This window comes from Ambystoma mexicanum, chromosome 10, assembly GCF_040938575.1.
Source record: "Ambystoma mexicanum isolate Mex_15411 chromosome 10, UKY_AmexF1_1, whole genome shotgun sequence".
Classification (NCBI taxonomy): Eukaryota; Metazoa; Chordata; class Amphibia; order Caudata; family Ambystomatidae; genus Ambystoma; species Ambystoma mexicanum.
This window is the reverse complement of record NC_090932.1, coordinates 1,101,680,231-1,101,701,587: the sequence shown is the minus strand read 5'-3', so window position 1 is coordinate 1,101,701,587 and position 21,357 is coordinate 1,101,680,231. Positions and strand designations below refer to the sequence as shown.

The window sequence follows — 21,357 nt, the reverse complement described above, 5'->3', positions numbered from 1 at the left end:
CGAGATTCACGAAGCGAACACGTTCGCGGAAAAACAGAACTGAGGCTACGGGCGTCGTGCGTCCTACCTATCACATCGGGTGACGTTGGCCGTCAGAGGTCGTCCTCGGGGACGGCGCATTGACGTCATCTACGCAGGACAAAGAAAATTTTCCGAAGCAGCACAGCTGTGGTGATTACTGTCAAAGATATGGAATACGTCGAAGGACCCAATCCCCTCGAAATCCCCTCCAAATTACATACAAATGAATACAAAAAAAACCTCTTCCATAAGCATTAACATATTTGTTATCCTAACCTGCATATTGGACATTTTTGTTGCATCAACAGTAGGAAAGTTTTTCTTAATCTGCTGCAGTTGAATTTTGGTACTGTGAGCTGTATTACAAGCGCGGTACTTCTGAACTTTTTTATAATGAGTATATTAGCCACTGTTGCTCTTCCCACATGGTTACCCTGAACTGCTCCACTATAAGAAGTTCCATACTGTACATTAGAGACTCAGAGTGTATGAGGACTGTAACATGTCAAATTTAAAATGCATTGGCAATGTCAACAGTTTGGGTAGGCACTTGCCAGGCACAGCCTTAGTGGTATTAGTTGATGCAAAACGGTGCGAGTACCTGGGCATTTAATAGCAGCGCCTGGCAAATGTCTAATACATACACAAGCCAGAAATGTTGGCTTTGTCAATGCCCGTTTTTAACAGGACTTAAGGACACGAAGAGTGCTTATAAATAGAGTGGCTGACGACAGACATGGTAAGACATTTTTATTACACCAGTAGCAGGTTTACAACTCCAATTAAGAACACTGCTTTGAAAAATTGGTTTGGGTAAATTTGACCTTGTGCAAATTGAACTCCGCAATTTCACCTAAAAACATTTGACCTTTGAACCAAATTGACCTCCATTGTTAAGGATGCGGGGGACACCCCTGCAACCGCTTTTGACCTACTTACATGAACATGAGGAGTGGGGACACCCCCGCACCGAATGTTCCGGTAAGTAGGTATTAACCTATTTGACCTAAAACAAAGGTCAATTTGGACCGTATGCAAAAAAGCTAAATTTGGACCACTCAGAAAAGGTCAATTTGGTCAAAGGGTCAAATAGGCTAATACTGAAAAAACACTGGCAGGCACTTTGAGTCTAAAGTTTCATGGTAAGGCTTGATTAAAGTGAGTACAGAGTTCCAATGAGGTGTTTTGGGCGTGCAGGGGCAGGGGTGTCCCCCGCATCCTTAACAATGGAGGTCAATTTGGTTCAAAGGTCAAATGTTTTTAGGTGAAATTGCGGAGTTCAATTTGCACAAGGTCAAATTTACCCAAACCAATTTTGGCCATAGGGATTAGCACGGCCACAGGCATTAAATGGATGGGCACAAACACCACCTACAGGCTGTGTGTTTCCCTCCTCGTATGCCATTCCTCCCCATCTGTACTCTAATGCAATAGTTTCAGTTTATATAATGATATGGGCAATGAAGCGAGAATTAAAAATTCCCTGTTGCCTTTTGTTAGGAAGAATTCTCATACATTTGCCAATTCCTCTCTACCCAAGAGACCCCCAGCCCTTTTGCTGGACTTTAGGACTTAATTTCTAACCTGGAGAGTGAGACATTTTTCCCCACTCTCTCATGTATTTTTTTGTGATTTATACTCTGTTTCTTTTGACTTTGGAGTCTGGCCAACTCCACAGGCATCATCTTTACATTGTGACACACAGCACCTTCAACCTTCTCTTGCTGAAACTACTGTTTCCAAGAGCAGTGAAGTGAAATTGACTTTACACTATTTTACCATAGGGTGCTGGAGGGGTTACTTAGTATCCCCTTTGCTTAGTTTCTCACGTAACATTTTTTTGTTAGCCTTTCTACAATTAATGGCTGGTGGCAGAGGTTTACTTTTTACTACCATTGTGCGTTTTTACCACGGGCTGCGTTCGCAGCTGTATTTTGTCAAAATGGCTCTGCTCTTCTTTTTTCACCATTACATGTTGGAAAGGTCCTTCTTGAGATTTACTCTGTGTGCCAAACCAGGTTTGGGCCCTTTGTTAGTTTTGCCGTTGGCGGGATTCATGAGTGAAGCCTGCCTCTGGCTGCATTATGTCTGGCAGGGGCAGGGAGGGAGGTGCCCGAAACTCCCTGTGCGTAATCCCCTTGGTTACAGGAATGCACCCAAAGGTGATTGGCCGGCTAGCTGTCCGTGGAGGACAGTCAGGCTGGAATGAATGGGAGAAACTTGCATAAAAGGCAAGGCTTTTTGGCTTGAAAGGAGTCGACCACTGGAGGAAGGAATCCAAAGAAGAACTTGGAAGAGACGCCTGCTGCAACTCCTGGACTGTTGGTTTGCCCGGTGAAGCCCTGCTGCTGTGCCCTGCAAAGACTACTTCTCCCCTTGGGTTGGTGGGACCAATCAACACCAAAGTGAACTCGTTTGGACATCTTCTCGGTGCAGGCTGTACTTCCACTGCTGCTGGAACCGAAGTGCCAGGGAGAGGAACACCAAACCGAGTGGATCGCTATTAAGTCAGATCCAAGTGCCAGGAAGATCCTCTGGACTTCCCTGAAGCAGGACTGACCAAGCCTGAGCCACCCCAACAGAGTGCTGGACCTCAGATGCAAGGAAAGTCTGGAGTGTTATCCGAGACCCGTGGTGTTGCTATTTGCTGTAGACGCGAAGAGCTCAAACCGCGGTGTGCAGCTGAATCAAAGTTTGCCCATTGCTGCCGCTGACCTTCCCATTGCAGTGCAGGAGCCCCCAGACGTCCTCCCTCTTGTCCCCACGACTGAGGCCCAGGAACACCAAAATCTGCAGAGCTGTACAGGAACAGAAGCCAGCTGGAACCATTTCTTCTAACCAAAGGTACTGTAAAGTTAAGAGGACCTACCTCTTGTGGTGTAGCCTTACTTTTCTCAGTTGAGACTTGTCTTGGTTGCCCTTGCAGAGTTGCTTGCAGCTTTGCCCCTCGCAAGCCTCACATCTTGTGGCCCTTCAAGTGAATCTTATTTCTACAAACTTTTCTAAAAACATTGTGCAATACTTTTTACTTACCTGCAAAGAAGATCTTCAGCTCCCCTAGACTTTGCTCAACTAACATTGGCTTTCCTGTCTCCCTGAGAGACTCTTCTTACCTCCGACTCTGTGCCTTTACCTTTTCCCCCCAGGAAAGGGTTACATTTACTTTGCATTGGAGGGTTCAAAAGTACTTGCCAGTTTTTGAATTATTTGTTAACCTTTGTTTTTTTCCCCAATCTAACCTTTGTACCAAACTCAGTATTGCTCCAAGTGTCCACAGTGTCCTAGCTATTTAAGTCACCTTGGGGTGTAGGAGGTGTCTGTGTGCCATCCTCAATGGGCATCATCTAATTTAGAGAAAGTGTGTTTTGAAGTATAATTGTTACATGTGTTGCTGCCTTCTGAAGAAGGCTTATATAACGGACTGTTAAATTAATTGTTTAATCAAGAAACCTTGAGTGTAAGTGTTTATTTGAATAACTGTCACTGTGAAACTCTGTAACCACCCTACTGCTCACATTGACACCTATTGAGATAAGCCTGGCTGCTCAGCCACACTACCAACCTGTGTAGTACATGCTTATACCAAAGGTTGGGTTCCTATTGCCAGGAGGTCAAGGTTGCTGTAGTCTTCCAAAGGATACTACACACAATCTTGCCTAACACCATTGATTCTCCAAGGGCCTTCCCTACTGTTGAATGAGTAGAGAAACGTTAGATTCTATTGCAAATAACCTCTCTGAATGTGAAGAGTGCAGTCAAACCTCCATTTGCCTGTTTATGTTAACTCTGCGGTTGATCTGTTAACATTTACTATTTATTTTTCACAGCTCGGTCACAAACAAGTTGTCATGTTACAGGTTTGTTAATTCCAGCTTTCTTGCTTTTTGGAACCCACCTATCCTTTTTAGTGTGAGCTTTTAGAAGTTACTTGAAACATTGAGAAACAGGAAGAAGGAAGGGGTTTTGGAAGAGCCATTAAATTGATAGCACCTGCCTTTTAAAACCACACCAGTTTAGTGCCTTAATTTACATTTTAGAAACGTGGGATAATACATGTTTATGGGATGGGCATAAGGTATATAAAGCTCTGAATTGTGAGAGACCTTTTCTTGCTGGCTCTGGTGGTTGCTCATACAGGTTTTCCTCTTCCTCCTCCTGCCGATGCTGTGGTTGTGGAGTCCAGGCTGAGGGCTTCACGGGCTGCACCCGGTGTTCATCTGGGGAGGGTGGTCGTGGAAATAGGTTTGAGTCTTTAAGGGATACAAGTTCATTTCTTTACGTACAGCAGCCAACCCCAAAATGGTTCCCTTCATTTTATTGTCAGGACCTCCCCCACCCACCCCTTTTTACTTAGAATAGTCACTTAAATACCTCGGCCTCAAGGTAACTACTTCCTTTAGGAGAGCTCAGAAGCACTGGTCTAAGTGAGGGGAGCTATCGGGAGAAGAGGAACACTACTTTTTCTTTTTTACAACCATTTTCACCATTCCGAGAACTGGTCTTTTTGAGGATACAGCCAAACTGAAATCTGTTTCACCGTACATTCAAAGTCTGCATGACATCTTGGCCTGGATGAACTATCTGGCTTCTTCCTAACTATCAGCAGCTGGAGGAGGTTCTGTGAATACTAAGAAAGGATCTCTCGCAAAACCCCATCTCTCCCTTTGAAAAACCTGTCCAGTTATCTCAGGTTAAATGCCTAGATGTTACAGTTGATGAAGGTCCAAGCCATTTCCACAGTATAGGTGGCTTCATTGTATTTCCCCCCCTTCAAGCCACTAGACATGACTTGGTGACTAGTCCCTTGTACTACTGTAATGCACTCATGTGGGCTTCCTCATGGCCACAGAATATTCATCCCTTGCACTCCGTCAGAGGAGATAAAAGATTTTCAGTCTGGGGATCCAGGCTTTGTGATACATTTCCAAATTATATTCATGACAGCACACATTTGCCTAGTGCACAATAGAAACCACGGCTGAAGTGTACAAGTTATGTAGCAAACTCATGCAATTTAGGGAATCTGTACATTGTACAAGGCCAAATGTGGAAAATGAAAATAAAACGGATGCACATTTTGTTGAAGAGCAAGAACATTAACGTTTGACGCCACTAATGTAGACAATGAGTTGCTGTATAATGGTAGTGACTTGAGACTCCACCATGGTCTAACACCCGATATACAGTCCTTGCAGTGATAGAGTGGAAGCAGCACCTGCTGAAGTGGGGGGCACCTGCCGGACAGCTGGGCTCACAGGGGGTTCAGGCTGGCTGCTCTGCTTCTGCAGGAAGGGGCTTCGCAACTTCCCTGGGGAACAGAAAACCAGCAACAAACAAGGCAGGATGGAAACACAAGGTATACAGAATGAATAAGGCTTCAAACAAAAAGCAACAAACAAGGACCTGCATAGCGGTTGCAAACATTTAGGCGGCTGAGTGGGGCAAGCATCAGCGTGTGGAATGCATGCTTCCTGGCCTAGCACAAATAAAGACATGCAGAGAAATGCATGCAAGTACAGAGTGAACAACCATCAAAAAATAAAGGGGTACGCACATCAAAGCCTGAGCCCCCTTCCACATCCAAAGCCTGGCGGGAGAGCAAACGATCAAAGGAGACAATGCTCACCGCAGCTACACAAGTGGGGAGAGCAGCAAAGAATGAAAATTGAGCACACTAGCCGCGAATAAAGCATGAAATCATAGGTGGCACTAAGTATAGGGGACGCACACATCCAAGGATGGGGCACAAAAAGCATCAATACGTGGGAGGGACTAACCTTAAGGCATAGGAGGAACAAATGTATCAAATGTATCAAAGCGCAGTGATCTGCTAAGGAGGTATAGTACAATTTTACCTAACCCCAAAAGTTCAACCCCCAATTTCCCGCATATATATATATATATGTGGGGGTAAAGTATATAAAAAATGTATAGCGGTAAAGTGTGGAGGTATATTTACAGGAAATTTTAAAAATGTTAAAAAAATAAATAAAAAAAATTATAACTTTTGGGAGTCGAACCTTTGGGTTCGGTAAAATCACTTAGAACCTGCTAAGATACCTATTGCAGGTCACGTCAGCAAATTGGCATCTTCAATATGCCAAGTTAGCCCTCCAAAAGTACCTTTCTCCACCAAAAGATACTTCTTGCCCTATAAAAACACTCTTCCCGCTTACAATCCTAGGCACATAAATTAAAGCATAGGAGGTGTTAGAGCGAATTATCATCGTTATGCTTCATCCGCTCTCCTAGTGAGACCTTTTTTCCCTTATATCCTGAATGAGTGGAGCCCTTTTCCATTCATTCATTCTTATGTGCTCTGTCTTTAGGAGCTTGTTTCTCAGTGTTTTACCTTTACTATGGAGTCTCCTTTCCCGTGTCTTTTTTTTGGTAAGGCATCCATTTTACTTTTGCAGCATACAGCTCCTTATGGCCAGTGTTGCTGGGAACCCTTTGGGTTCTCCTTTGATATTCTTGCTTATCCTTACCAACTACAGTTCTTAAGGATAGAGGGATACATTGTATCCCTCCTAAAATGTTATACTATGAGAGATAAGCACACACCACCTTATGTGGAGTTCCAAGGGGATACCTAGCATCCCCTTCTCTCTGTTCCTGTGACTATTTAGTCACATAGACAATCCTTCGAGTTATAGCTGGCGGCAGTGGATGTTTTCTACCAACTATTGTGCCATTTGTTTACCACAGACAGTATTCACAGTCTTGGTTATGCACAATAGGGTCACCTATGTTCCAACATGGTGGTTCCTTTTTTTCTCTCCATTTCTAGCGTGGTTGTCCTTTGTTACCTTTTTTATACCTTCTTCTACCATTCGGGGCATGGGGGGGGGGTCTGTCCGTTTTGCCTTTGGTGGTAACGCGTGGGTGCCCCCACCCAGGCTTCAGTGTGTTTGGGCAGGCAGGAAGTGGGGGAGGAGTTCACTCCCCTGCCCTTTGTCTGCCTGAGTGCCTGAATGGAACCAGTGCCCACTGGGGGGCTGGCTGTCCTGATTGGACAGCCACCTGTCCCTTTCTGTAAACTGCTGAGAAAGATTGCAGAGGAAAGTGTGCTGAAACTGAATAAAAGGTGTAGTTCCTGAGGTGGAAAGCAAGTCGACCACTGGAAACAGAAGTAACCGAAGAAGACGACGACTAGAGACGCCTGCAGACTCTTTGCAACACTGAAGCGACCACTGCTGTCCTGACCCCGTTTTCTATGTGACAGGGGAGCAAAGAGGGCGACTCCTTCCCTTTGGCTGGTGAAACCAACCAGCCCTGAGACAAACTACAATCTGAGCCATCGCCCGAGCTGCTGTGCTGCTCCAGATCTGCAGACCGTGAATACCAGGAAACCTCCGACCCAATTGCAGGGCATCATCTTTGAGAGGCCAAATCCATGCAAGTATTTGCTGATCTACAGGTGAACCTCCAGAGACACGATCGGACGCATACAAGCCCCCTCACCAGAGTGGAGGACTCCAGGAATCGAAGATTGACTGGGCAAAGACCGTTTTTTGTTTGTGCTGCAGAAAAGGCACCAAAACCACAGACTGACCAGAGAAGCTGAAGAAATCCACGCCCAGGGTCCTCTCTCTCGGGACTGCTGCTGAGACATCCCGTTCAGAGTCCTGCTTTTCATCGCCAGACCAAGGAATCTGGAGACCAGGTCCTTTGCTGCTGCACAGAACAGAATCCAGCCATGAACATTTCTTCTAACCTTTCTTCTAACCTAAGGAAATATGGGGTGAAAAGGTATTGCTCCAAGAGCATTGGAGTGCACAGAGGTGTCCAGTGTGTCCACTCTTACCTCAGTCCCAAGCTGCCGGCATGTGTCCTCCTTTAGCAAGCCCTTTAACAGGGTCTTCAAGGTTGTGTTAATTCTTCTAGCATCCTTAACTTTGCTGTTCTGCTGCTTTGTAAGACTTTGAGACCTCTCCGAACTGACCTTTGCTTAGAGTTAGGGATCAGGCTTTTAAAGCTGTAGTTTGCTAAGAAATTGCCTCTAGCAACTTAAGCTCTGCTGCTGTATGACTAACCAACCCTTTACCTTCCTAAAAGACTTGTGGTTTTGCTAACTAAATATAATTACTGTATACCTTGTCTGCGTGCAAGTGCGCGGTTGTACCGATAATACAGTAGAAGTGTCATTAGTGTCAATCTCTGTAGCAATGCTACCGCAAGTAACTACCAACTAAGCAGTGGCCTTTGAAAAGTATTTATAAGTAATCATGTGTAGTGATCTAAGTATTTTAAGACATTACTTGTGTAAATATATATATATATATATTTTAATATCATTATTGGTGTGTTTCATTGGGCTACTGTACTAACTGGGTTCGGTGTACTTAGCTACAGCTCACATCTTCCTCTTAAGATAAGCCTGTTCTGCTACTCTTCCAAGGTTCTATGAGTAGTACAGACTGATACTATGAGTTGGGGACCTGTATACCATTGGGATAGTTTTATGCAATTTTGCCTCAGGTGGACTTTAGGAAAACTCCAACATGAGGGCGCATGAAAATCAATGCACGGTGGCACACAAACATCAAAATATTCTGAGCACAAGCTATGGAGCCAGAACATGGTAGAGAAAATTCACCACACAGCCACAAACAGGATGGCCAACAATATCATGCTCTACTGGACCAGGCACATTAGCCGTGTTCGGAAGGACTTCCTCTTTGACATTTTCACAGTTCCCTCCAGTTTTTGTTCGTCTTTAATGGTGTTATAACACTTACCTGTAAGACATGTATAGGTTTCAATGAGGAAACAGTAAACCTATGTATTTGATGATTTGTGTACGGCTAGCAAAGATTATCTTTTTGCAACTTTCCTTGCATAGATTCCCATTCATTATGCAGTTTCATTAGGTCAGTATAAAACATACTGACCTAAGTGTTTATTTTTATTTCACTTTAAAAAAAAAAAGAAATTAAAGTTTCCTCCATGTTAGGGAGAATTTTCATTTTAGTGTTTAATTCCTCCTACCTTAGAGACTCCCAGCTCTTCTTGCTGAACTTTGGGACTTTGTACTTTTAATCCGATGTGTTGTCTATGTTTGTTTATGGAGTCTGACAAACTCCATAGGCATCTTTTTACATTGTGACACACATCACCTTCAGCACAGTGACAGGTTTAAATACCTTCTCTTGGTTAAACTACTGTTTCCAAGAGCAGTAAAGTGAAATTGACTTTACTTACCATTCATATCTTTGTAGACCTAAGACACGCCATCTTACATAGAGTGCTGGACGGGTTACTTAGTATCCTCTTTGTCTACTTTCTCATGTAACATTTTTATGTTATCCTTTCTACAATTAATGGCTGGTGGCAGTGGTTTACTTTTTCCTATCATTGTGTGTTTTTACCGCAGGCTGCATTTGCAGCCGGAGTATAGCACCCATGGGTGCCCATTTTGTCAAAATGGCCCCGGTCGTCTTTTTTGCCATTTCTTGTTGTGAAGGTCCTTCTTGAGATTTACTCTGCGTGCCAAACCAGGTTTGGTCCCTTTGTTCGTCTTTGACGGTATTCACGAGTGAAGCCTGTCTCTGGCTCCAGTATGTCTGGCAGGGTGCCCACAACTCCCTATTCTTAATCCCCTTGGTTACAGGAATGCACCCAAAAGGTGATTGGCCGGCTGGAAAGGACAGCCACCCTGCTGGGTGATTGACAGGTAGGCTGGAATGAATGGGAGAGAACTGAATAAAAGGCAAGTCTCTTGGTTTGGAAGGCAGAATCGACCACTGGACGAAGGAACCGAAGAACAACTTGAAGAGGACACCTGCTGCAACTCCTGGACCGTTGGTTTGCCGAAACGCCATGTTCACATTGACAAAGAAGCCCCTGCAAGGACGACTTCTCCCCTTGAGTTGGTGGGACCAAATCAACTCCAAAGTAAGCCACCTGGACATCTTCTCAAATCTGGTTGAATTTCCACAGAGTTGCTGCTGGAAATCGAATAGCCAGGGAGATGAACACCAGATTGTGTGCGTTGCTTTTAAGTTGGCCAAGATCTCCAGGAAGATCCTCTGGACTCCCAGGAAGCAGGACTGGCTGAGCCCGAGCCCCCTCAACACAGTATGGGACCCCAGAAGCACGGAAGGTCCATCTCAACAGCCAGAAACCGCAGTGTTGCTATTTGCGGTAATCACGAGGAGCTGAAACACTTAAGTGCTACTTGTTTGAAGATTTCCAGTTGCAAGCGGTGTCCGTTCCATTGCAGTGCAGGAGTCCCCCGAAGTCCTCCCTCTTGTCCCCACAACTGAGGCCCAGGAACAGTGAGATCTGCAGGAACAGGAGTCATCTGCTGTACTTTTTCTTCAATCCAAAAGGTATTGTAAAGTTTGAGAGAACTTACCTCTTATTGTAGAGTTGCTTGCATCTTCTACTACTCACAAGCCTAAACAGCTTGTGGCCCTACATTGATTCTTCTTTTCTTCAAAGACTTCTAAAACATAGTGCAAAGACTTTCTACTTACCTACCAGAGGTCCTTCAGCTCATTAACTTTTACCCATTGACTTTGGCTTCGCCTATTACACTGAATGACTGCTTAGGGAATCCAAAAGTATTGGCCTGCTTAAGAACATTTGTGACCTCTTGTTTGTTCCAATAACCTTTTCTTTTGACCAATATCTAAGACTATTCTAAATGCAATAGTAAAATATTAATGTCCCCAGCACCCTGGCGATTGAAGTCACCTGAGGGTGTAGGCTGTGACTGTGGGACATACCAAAAGGGTCTTTACTAATTTAGAACCTAAGAGTGTGTAGTTTTGGAGTGCATTTGTGTGTTGCTTTTATATTGCTCCCTTCTGAAGAAGGCTTATTCTAACTGACTGATAAATAAATGAATAATTGTTTATTCAAGAAACCTTGTGCGTAAGTGTTTATTTGAATACTTGTCACTGTGAATCTCTGTGCAACTCCCCTACAGCTCACACTGACCCCTCTTGAGATAAGCCTGGCTGCTCAACATGCTATCAACCTGTGTAGTACAAGCTCATACCAAAGGTTAGGTTGCTATTGTCAGGAGGTCAGGGTTGTTGTAGTGCACCCAAAGGGTACTGCATACATTCTTGCCTAACAGTCTCCAGTTGTCAGCTGCAAAAGTTCAGAAGCTTTGGCGACCATGGCATGAAACAACCCCACTTCATCTGGTGGGGACGCCCTCTGTTGAGTCATCAGCCCAGCATGACAATGTCGTCGTCGCTGTGTCTGTACCAGTGTCCATCGGAGGGAAGGGCAACAGGCGTGGGTGGACTTTAGAAAAACTGTTCTAACAAGGATCCTTCCCCATCCTAGCGTGTTGGATTGAGTGGAGTACTTACCTGAACGTTTATCTAACCATAAGAACTTGCCACAATCGCTACCACAGCCCACTATATTCTTTTCTATATAAACGTCAGTGAAGTTTTATTGGAACTGGTGTCAATTGGGCATTGTTAGAGGGGAATTGGCACAGAAATGAGAATTCTCCCTACCTTAGAGACCCTGAGCTCTTTTGCTCGACTTTAGGACTTTACATTTTTATCCTGAGAGAGAAACCTTTTTCCCCACTCGCTCATGCAGTTTTCTTTGATTCAAACTCGGTTTCTTTTGGTTTTGGAGTCTGACAAACTCCATAGTTATCTACTTTTTGTATGGTGTCACACAGCACCCTCAGTGCAGTCTCAGAGAAATCCTGTAGATTTCTCTTCAGGTTTAAATACCTTCTCTTGGGTGAATTACTGTTCAAGAGTAGTCAAGTGAAATAGACTTTACTTACCTTTCTCTCTGTAGATCCAGCACACCCCATCTTATGTGGAGTACTGTGGGTGGGGGGTTACTTAGTAGCCCCCTTTTCTACTTACTCATGTAACATTTTTTATGTTACCCTCACTACTTTTAATGGATGATGGTAGTGGTGTAATTTTCATACTATTGTGCTTTTCTACCACAGGCTGAATCCTCAACTGCAGTGTAGCACAATGGGGGGCCATGGTGTCAAAATAGACCGTCTTTTTTCACCATTTCTTGGGTTTTACTCTGCACGGCAAGCCAGGTTTAACCCTTTTGTTAATTTTGCCTTTGGCGGGCTTCAGTACTGAAACCTGCCTCTGGCTCCAGTGTGTCTGGCAGGGCAGGAAGGGAGGGAGGGATGTGCCGTCTCCTGAATGCACCCAGTGCTGATTGGCTGGCTGGTTTCCTTGCAGGACAGCCACCCTGCTGTGTGCGACAGCAAGGTTGTGCATGAATGGGAGAAACCTGCATAAAAGGCAAGGCTTCTTGAACTGAAGACAGAGTCGACCACTGGACGAAACATCCGAAGAAGGTGAAGAGAAGCTTGTTGCATCTTCCTGGACCATTGGACCGCCCGGTGAAGCCCTGCTGCTGTGCTGAAACTGCTTTTCCGAATCGACTAGAAAAGCTCCGGAGAGGACGACTTCTTCCCTTCGGTTGGTGGGACCAACTAACCAAGAGGAATTCTGCTGGAAGACCTTCCCCCAACTGGCTGTACTTCTTTGCTGCTACTGGAACAGAGTGCCAGGGGTCGATAAATCCAAATTCGAATGCAACGTCTTTAAGCCGTCTGAGGACCCTCCCGAAGCAGGACGACCCAAGCTCAAGACACCTCAGAGTGCTGGACTCAAGGAGTGAAAGAAGCCCATCCACTGTCCAATATCTGCAGTGGTGTTTGCCAGTAGCTGCCTCTGAACTGAAAAGAGCCCGTAGCTGCCGCCAACCTTCGAACTGTAGTGCAGGAGTCCTCCAGATGTTCTCCCTCTTGTCCCCATGACTGAAGCTCAGGAACCCAGGATCTGCAACACTGCAACCAGAACAGAAGCCGGCTGGATCCTCTTCTTCTAACCTAAAAAGGTATTGTGCTGACTAAGGGGTACTTACCTCTTGTTTGTAGCTTGCATTATCTCACTTGAAACTTGCAGTAGCTGCTTTTTGCAGAGTTCATCTCGACTCTACCTTTCGCAAGCCTACCAGCTTGTGGCCCAACAGTGATTTTCTACAAACTCTCTAACTTCGTGCAAGCCTTTTGTGCTATCTAAGAAGTGCCTCCACTCCATACACATTGTTCAAATTGACTTTGGCTGCCCTGACTCCCTGCAGACTCTTCTGACCCATTGACTTTGATTCCAACTGTCCCTCATAGGTGAAACATTGGTTTTTAACTAATATTCCTGGGAAAGGTTTTATCTAGACTTCATTGGGAGATTGAAAAGTGCTCACATGCTCGGAGAACCGGTTAACCTTTTTTCCTTCCCTTAACCTTTCCACAACCTCAGAATTTTACCAAGTGCAAAAATTGATATATAAATGCCAATACTGTCCTAGTAATTGAAGTCACCTCAGGGTGAAGTGTGTATGAAGCATCTCTAAAGAGTATCTACTTGCTGAGCTTGATTCTGAGAAAGTGTTATGAAGTGTATTTGTATTGTTGCACAATGCCCTTTTTAAAGAATGCTTATTTAAAACGGACCGTTAAATCATTGTTTTACTAGAAAACCTTGAGTATAAGTGTCATTTGGATACTTCCATGTGTGGATTTTGTTTCTACAGCTCACATTTATCCCTCTTGAAATAAGTCTGGCTGCTCAGTCACTCTACCAACCTGTGTAGTACAGACCAATACCAATAGATGGGTTACCCAATACCAATAGGACAAGACTGGTGTAGTCTCCCACAGGGTTACTGCATACAATCTTGCCTAACACCGGGCAGCTCAACGGTCCAGGAGGATGCAAGTTCAGTTCATGCTTTCTTCATCGGGGTGATCTTCCCAGTGGTCGATGTCTTCAGTACAAGAAGCCTCACCTTTTATGCGGGTTTCGCCAATTCATGCACAGCCTAGCTGTCACTCACAGCAGGGTGGCTGTCCTGCAAGGACCACCAGCCAATCAGGACTGGGTGCATTCAGGTTGCCCTGGAGACTAAGGACGTGTTAGGCAAATTTTGTATGCAGTACCCTTTGGGACCACTACATACAACTAGGGCTACAGGTGTAAAGCAAACCAACCTTTGGTATAAGTCTGTACTACACAGTTTTGGTAGCGGAGCTGAGGGTACTGCATACAAACTTTGTCTAACACTGGTGGCAGGCAGTGAGGATAAATTGTAGAGTTGTTGCATTGAGAGTTCTGCTTTACTTTTGTTCAAATAGTAACCTTCACAAGGCTAAACACCACAAGAAAAGCAATTTTAACATGCCAGATATGGATAACTTCAGACAGGAAGCCCTGATCATTCTAACAGAGCAACTGAAAGAAGTGTGTAAGGTCAGGAATCTCCCCGTTAAAGAAAAATGAATTGATTGAAAGATTGTTGAATCATCAAAACCTGAAAACTAGGCCTGTCACACCTATTTCAGAAAATGTAGAAAATGCTGATAATGAGTCTAACTCTGAAATTGTTGAAGAGTCAGAAGAGTTAGAGGAGTCTCCGGAAGAGAGCCCCTCTTTACCTCAACAAGCTCTTAGGCCTCAGACTTTAGCCACAGGGACCCTACCAGGTCCAATACGGAGTCCAGAATGTGTCTCTCTTGAAAAGATGAGACTTGAGTTAGACTTCAAAAGGCTACAAATGCAAACTGAAAGCAAACATCAAGAACTCAGACTAAGGGAAATGCAACATGCTCTTGAAATGAAGAAATTGTCTCTTGAATATGTTTCTATCCCAGAGTCTTCTAGGTCTTCGTCCTAAGAGACCTTGCAAGCCTAAGGAAGCTGTGAGTATGTATGAGGTGAAGCTTGATATTTTGGATTGGTTGGGTATTTTTGAATATAACTATGGGATTCCGGGTTTCACAGGGAATCAGTTGATTCCTTGGCTTTTGTCTAGGCTCCCCCAGGTTGCAACTGATGCTGTAATGGAGCTGGGGGAACTTGAAAGATTGGAGTATGAAAACGTGAAGCTAGCTTTGATAGCTAGATTTGGGAAAACTCCTTCCCAGTACCTTAAGAGGTTTAGGACTCTCAAAAAGACTGATGGTACGCCTTGGGCTACCTGGGTGTGTGCATGTTTGAAAAACTTAGATGGATGTGTTAAGGGTTACAGAGTTAACACTTTTGAAGGAATGAGAAATCTGTTTATGTTGGAATCTATTTTTGATGCCGGCTATCCTGAACTGAGACAGCACTAGGCTGAGTCTAAAGAGATTGATCCCAAGAAGCTAGCAAAAGCTGCTGACTTGTGGGTTGCCAACAGGGCTACTCACAAGGATTCTGGGGCAACTCAGAAAAAGGATGAAGGGAAGCAGCAAAAGAAAGATAGAGAATTCTTATACCTCCAATCCAAAAGAGGGCCCCAAACAGAAACAGGGTAAGCCACAAAAGAAACCAAATCAGTCTAGTGATACCGCTGGTGCCAAACTAGAGGGAGGTCAGTAGAAGTCCCCATTTGCCAAAACATTTGGAAAATGTTATGCTTGTGGGTCAACTGGCCATGTGAAAGGGGATCCTAGATGCAAGGGTAAACCTTTGGGGGTCCACACTGCCTCCTTAGCCTTCTCCTCAGGGGAAATAGTACATATGGCAAGTGGAAACTTTAAACTATTGGCTGAAGACCCCATTGGAGTCTCTGCCAGTGTTTATTTAGTGTCCCTGGGTCTGTGGGAACAGCAGAATTTAGAGGTCTATAATTCTATACCAGATAGCACAAAATAATATTACAAGGACAGTGTACTTGTAAAAGGTCAGGAGACCCCTGCCATTAGAGACACTGGGGCATTACAGTGGTGGATGAAACCCTCTTCAAACCAGAGTATGTTGCTAAGGCACCCACAGGCCTCACTCCGCTTGCTAGAGGCCCTGTCCAAATGCTTCCAAGACTACCTGCTCTCATCCAGTGCAACAATAGGACACTAAGAATACCTGTCAAAGTGAGGTGCCTGGGAGAGTCCTGTCAAAGTGAGGTGCCTCGGAGAGTCCTGCTGAGGCATGACTTAAAAACTCAAGCACCCCCAGGGCTCCCAGTAAAAACAAATGGGAGCAGACAAGAAAGACCAGAGAGATCACCCTAAATGAGACTCGAGGTTGTTACAGGAGAACCTAGAACACCAAGTCCACAGGAAATGCCAACTTCTATTTCCACGAAAAAGGATACAAAGGTCTCGGGAAACAAAGCTATCACTCCTGTGCATCAAACCAGGACATCCCCGAGAGGACTGTCCAAAGTCACACCTGTGACTACTCCACCAGCTGAGGCTGAGTGTTAGAAACAATCAGGAGAGGTTGAATTAGCTGCTGAAGATTCAGAGCTGGAAGAAGACCTTCCCCCGGTTGGAGATCTGGATCCTAAAGAACATCCTGAGCTGCAGTCTTTACTGGCAGAAGGTGGCCCCTGTAGGGCAGAGCTCAGCAGAGGTCAAAGAGAGTGTCCTACTCTTGAAGGACTTTGCTAACAGGCAGCTTCCCAGCTGGACTGGAAAGAGGCAGGGAAGCACAGGTTATACTGGGAGGATGGCCTATTCTACAGTGAACCTACTGAGTCTATCCCAGGGGACTACAGAAGACGTGTAGTGCCTCAAGAGATAAGACACCAGTTTCTACAGTTGGCCCATGAGATTCCTTTGGCTGGTCACTTAAGCTTTAAGGAGACCAAGGAAAAGATTTCTCTTTATTTCTACTGGCCTAAATTGGGGTCTGATGTAGATAAATTCTGTAGAAGCTGTCACACTTGTCAGACATCTGGCAAGAGTGGTGCCTCTCACAGTGGTGGGAGTTCCTTTTGAGAGGGTAGGAATCGACATTGTTGGTCCCCTAGACCCTCTAAAAACATCTTCAGGCAACTGATTTATATTGGTTGTAGTAGACCATGCTACTAGGTATCCTGAAGCTATACCTATGAGGACTGTTACTGCTCAGGCAGTTGCTAAGCCCCTACTTGGTATTTTTACCAGAGTAGGTTTTCCTAAGCAGGTTATCTCCGACAGTGGATCTAACTTCATTTAACACTACGTGCAGGCCATGTGGAAAAACTGTGGATTGACTTACAAGTTCTCAACTGCCTACCATCCTCAAACCAATGGGTTGGTAGAGAGGTTTAACCGAACTGTGAAGAGCATGATCGGTGCTTTAGAAGAACCCCTTAGAAGAAAGTGGGACCTTCGACTGCCAAGCATTCTATTCGCATAGAGAAGTCCCTCAGGAGGGCGTTGGATTTAGTCCCTTTGAGGTCCTCTATGGTCATCCAGTTAGAGGTTCATTGGCCCTAATTAAGGAGGGGTTGGAGAGTGCTCCTTCCCCCAAGCCAGTGAGTCACCAACTATGTGTTAGGTCTCCGAAAGAGAATGACACATGATGACAGAAGCTTCTGACAACTTGAAAGCAGGTCAGTGTAACGCTCACCTGATTCCCGTAGAGGCGCCTGTCTTAACTGGGCGTATACCGTATCTTCAAAGGTGATGTGTAACACACGGCTGGCTCTTTGGGCTGGACCTCTGTGCACTGTATGTCTGACTCGAAGGGTAAGATGTCTGCAGATAGAAAATATGGGATTAAGGAACTGGGTTATTGAATGTCTCTCTCTTCTTCCCTTTCTCTTCTCCTGTAGAACCCCAAAGGTTAACGCTCTCACCTTAGGTAAGTGAACGCCGTGTGCTCTCCATCTGCCTCGGGGCAGGGTGCTGTAACCAGTTTCTTCACTGGATAAGGGGAGCAGGCCTCTTGACTTCAGAGGACTGCTGTCCGTCGTTTACTGCACGAACGGTAAGTTTCGAGTAATTCTAATGTCTTTAAAGTCTTTAGTAATGATGTTTGTTTTGCAGGGTTCCGGCGATGGCGGATGACGGGCTGAAGTGAGTTGAAGATGGAGCCCGTGTGATGAATAGAAGCGCCTGGAAGCACGTAAGTAAGCGCTTGTTGCCTGCTTCACGATGGGCTCTGTCTTTTTATTTTGCAGGTAGAAGTTCGGAGCGGCTGCAGGGTGCCGGAATACCCACTGGGTTTAGATGTGGAAAGGAGTAATGGCACATGAGTATTAAAGTTCCCCAATGTCTTTAAACGCACCTTGTTTTGTCTTTCAGATGCGGGATGCAGCGCCGAAGGCCTCCGGAGCGTGCGAAGAGTTGGTAAGCCTTTGTCTTTCAGATGCCCGAATGCAGCGCGAGGCGTTGGTGACAGCCGATGGACCAGGTAAGTGAAGAGCTGTCACTGAAGACCGTAATGCTAACCTGTTCTTTGTCTTTATAGATGTTGCTGAAGACTGGATTCAGGATGGTAAGCCTATTTCCTTAGGCCCAGGATCAGATGCAGAAGACACGATGAGCGTTCTGCTGCAGAGGATGCAGAATAACGCAAAGCAAGATTCATCCATCGGGTGTGGTTTAAATAGCCTCCTGTAGTGCTTAGGTGTCTCCTTCCACAGCCACGCCTAGGTAAGAAAAGAGTTCCTGCTTTCCAGAAGAGTTCCAGTGTTCTGAATCTAGGGAGTGGCTCCTGCCCCACCCAACAGGAAAAGTAGTTCCAAACAGAAGAGGATCAGAGGCTCAACTGGCAGGCAAGTAAGCAGCATGGTCTGCTGCAGGTAAGTCCACCCAAGCATTATGAGCCCGGCGCTTCCAGCGCTGGGACTGGGCATATTTATGAGCCTGATGCCACCGGCGCCAGGACTGGGTCCAAAAGGTCCCAATTGGGACTGGTTGGCACTCGGAACCTGGGTTATGGATCTGCTTCCAAGGGAGTTGGGAAAACCCTGACCTTTTGGAAGCAGAGATCATGACAGTCAGGCTCTGGTGAAGCATTTGCATGACCAGAAGGCTGACATGGTTGAGTTTACTCAAGACCAGCTAGTTCTAATTATGGTACCTACATGGCAGAGGGCCTTATAGAACAAATGGATTGGACTCTTCAAGGTTGTGGGAAAACTTGGAGAGGTGAATTATTTGGTGGACTTAGGCAATCCTAAGGAGGCCCCCATGGTCTTTGACACCAACCGTCTCAAAGCCTATGTCTCTAGACCAGAAGGGGGAGCTTTGCTTCTAGCCTCTGCTCAGGAGGAGGAGAGTGAACCTCTACCTGACCTCCTCAGGGGACAACCTTTAGATGGGAAGATAGGAGTTAATCTCTCTTCTAATCTGACACTGGAACAGGAGGAGTGCAAATCTCTGTTAAATCCGTTTGCCCCTCTGTTTTCACCATCACCAGGCTTGACCCCTTGGGGCCAGCATGATATTCTCACTGGTGACGGTTTACATGTTAAAAGGAGAGGTTACAGGATATCAGACCATGTAAGAACTCACATAAAGGAAGAGGTCAACAAGATGCTTGATCTCGGGGTAATCGAGCCATCTAAAAGTCCATGGTCTAGTCCAGTTGTACTAGTGCCAAAGGCAGGATCCAAGGAGTTGAGATTCCGTGTGGACTATAGAGCCCGTAAATGCAGTCACCAAGACTGATGCCCATCCTTTACCTAGGACAGATGAACTGGTGGACAAACTTGGTTCAGCCAAGTACCTCAGTACATTTGACCTAACATCAGGCTATTGGCAAATAGTTTGGACAGACAATGCCCAGGAGAAAACTGCATTTTCGACCACAGCAGGCCTCTACCAGTTTAAGGTTATGTCTTTTGGATTAAAAAATGCACCTGCTACGTTCCAAAGGATGGTGAATCAAGTTCTGAATGGGATGGAGGACTTCTGCATGGCATACATGGATGACATTGCAGTGTTAAGCCCTACTTGGAAAGAGCATGTTGACCACCTAGGATATGTATTGCAGGCTCTTGAGCAGGACCATAAGGGCAAGTAAATGTAAAATTGGTCAGAGCGAAGTGGTCTACCTTGGACATGAGGTAGGAGGAAGTGAAATAAGGCCATTTTCTAGCAACGTACACGCTGTACAAGAATGGGCCACCCCTACTACTCAAACCCAGTGAGAGCCTTTTTAGGTCTCACTGGTTATTTTAGGAACTTCATAGAGAACTATGGGACCATAGCTTCTCCCTTAAATGTGATCTCCTCACCCAAATTCCCCAAAAAGGTCAGGTGGAATGAGGAGTACACTAAGGCATTTGAAGGACTTAAAGCCCTTTGTGAAGCTCCAGTCTTAAGAGCTCCTGACTATAGCCAACCTTCATTGTGCAGACAGATGCTTCCAATACAGGTATAGGTGCAGTTCTGAGTCAGCTGGATGAGAAAGGTAGGGAACACCCAATCTGCTTCATCATCAGGAAGCTAAAGGAACCCGAGACAAGGTGGGCAACCATAGAACATGAGTATTTTGCCATTGTGTGGTCTCTGAAGTTTAGACCAATAATAATAATAAACTAAACTTGCATGGATCTACTTTTGTGATTCAGACAGGCCACCAATCCTTGAGATGGTTAATGCAGATGAAGGAGTAAAACCCTAAATTGTTAAGTTGCTCAGTCAGCCTACAGGGGTTTGATTTTACCATTGAACACAGGTCAGGGTGTAATCACCAAAATGCTGATGGTCTCTCCAGAACGTATGACCGAGTGGAGTAAAGAGATTCATCCAGGGGTGGATTAAATCCTCCTGTCCCTTAGTCTGGGGGGGAGGTTGGGAGGGGGAGACGAGTGTTGGGAAGAATTCTCATAAATGTCCCAATTCCCTCCACCTTGGAGACCCCCAGCAACTTTGCTGGATTTGGAGGACTTGATTTTTTTTACCTGGAGAATATGACCCTTTTTCCCCACTCTCTCATGTACTTTGAGATGTGTTTTACTCTTGTGTTTCCTTTGGTTATTGAGTCTAACCAACTCCATAGGCATCATCTTTTCATTTGTGTCACACAGCACCCTCACTGCAGTGGCACAGGGAAACCTTTAAAGGCTTTCCCAAGGTTTAAATACCTTCTCTGGGATAAACTACTGTTTCCCAGAGTAAGTAAAGTGAAATTGACTTTACTAGTCTTTTAAATTCCTAGACCCTCGCTTCCGGCCTTCTGAGGTGCTTTGGAGGCTAGGCAGGGAATACAAAGGATTCCCGCCGACGATAAAACTTCCACCGAGGTAGTTACCACCTAGAATAGCAGGGAAAGACCTCAGCAACAAGGTACTTAAAAAAGGCAAAAAAAGGAACACACCATTCTAGCAGGTGTGCAAGGCTGATTTAACATCCTGCGAGTTATCAGACTAAAAGGTCACCAAGGTAAAATCACTGCTACCAGCCATTCAAGTAAACTTGCAATTGCAACAAAATGTTACCAGGTAAGAAAGGGGATACATTGTTAGGAAAGATCTCTATTGCACCTTTCCTTCCATTTTAATGGACCACCAAACATTTTGCTTTTATTTTTGATGCCGACCTGTACTTTTTACAGTGCAGTGAACCCTTAAGCTTCACTACAGTGTCTTTTGCTCTTCTGTTATGGGGAAAAT

General features: G+C 45.1%; 1 protein-coding gene across 8 annotated transcripts in view; it reads right to left on the bottom strand.

The window, feature by feature from the left end:
* DBNL (drebrin like) overlaps window positions 1–21,357 on the bottom strand; it is a 374,852-nt gene that overhangs the window by 38,933 nt on the left and 314,562 nt on the right. For 2 of the 8 annotated variants that reach the window (XM_069618943.1, XM_069618940.1), the window contains exons 11-12: window positions 5,237–5,329; window positions 4,125–4,238 (exon numbers count right to left, since the gene is read on the bottom strand). The exons of 2 other annotated variants lie outside the window; for them this stretch is intronic. In XM_069618943.1, coding sequence (XP_069475044.1) covers window positions 4,125–4,238; window positions 5,237–5,329 — 207 coding nt within the window. The remainder of the gene's footprint in view (window positions 1–4,124; window positions 4,239–5,236; window positions 5,330–21,357) is intronic. 4 more of the 8 variants (XM_069618942.1, XM_069618946.1, XM_069618941.1 and 1 more) reach the window with 2 other exon arrangements.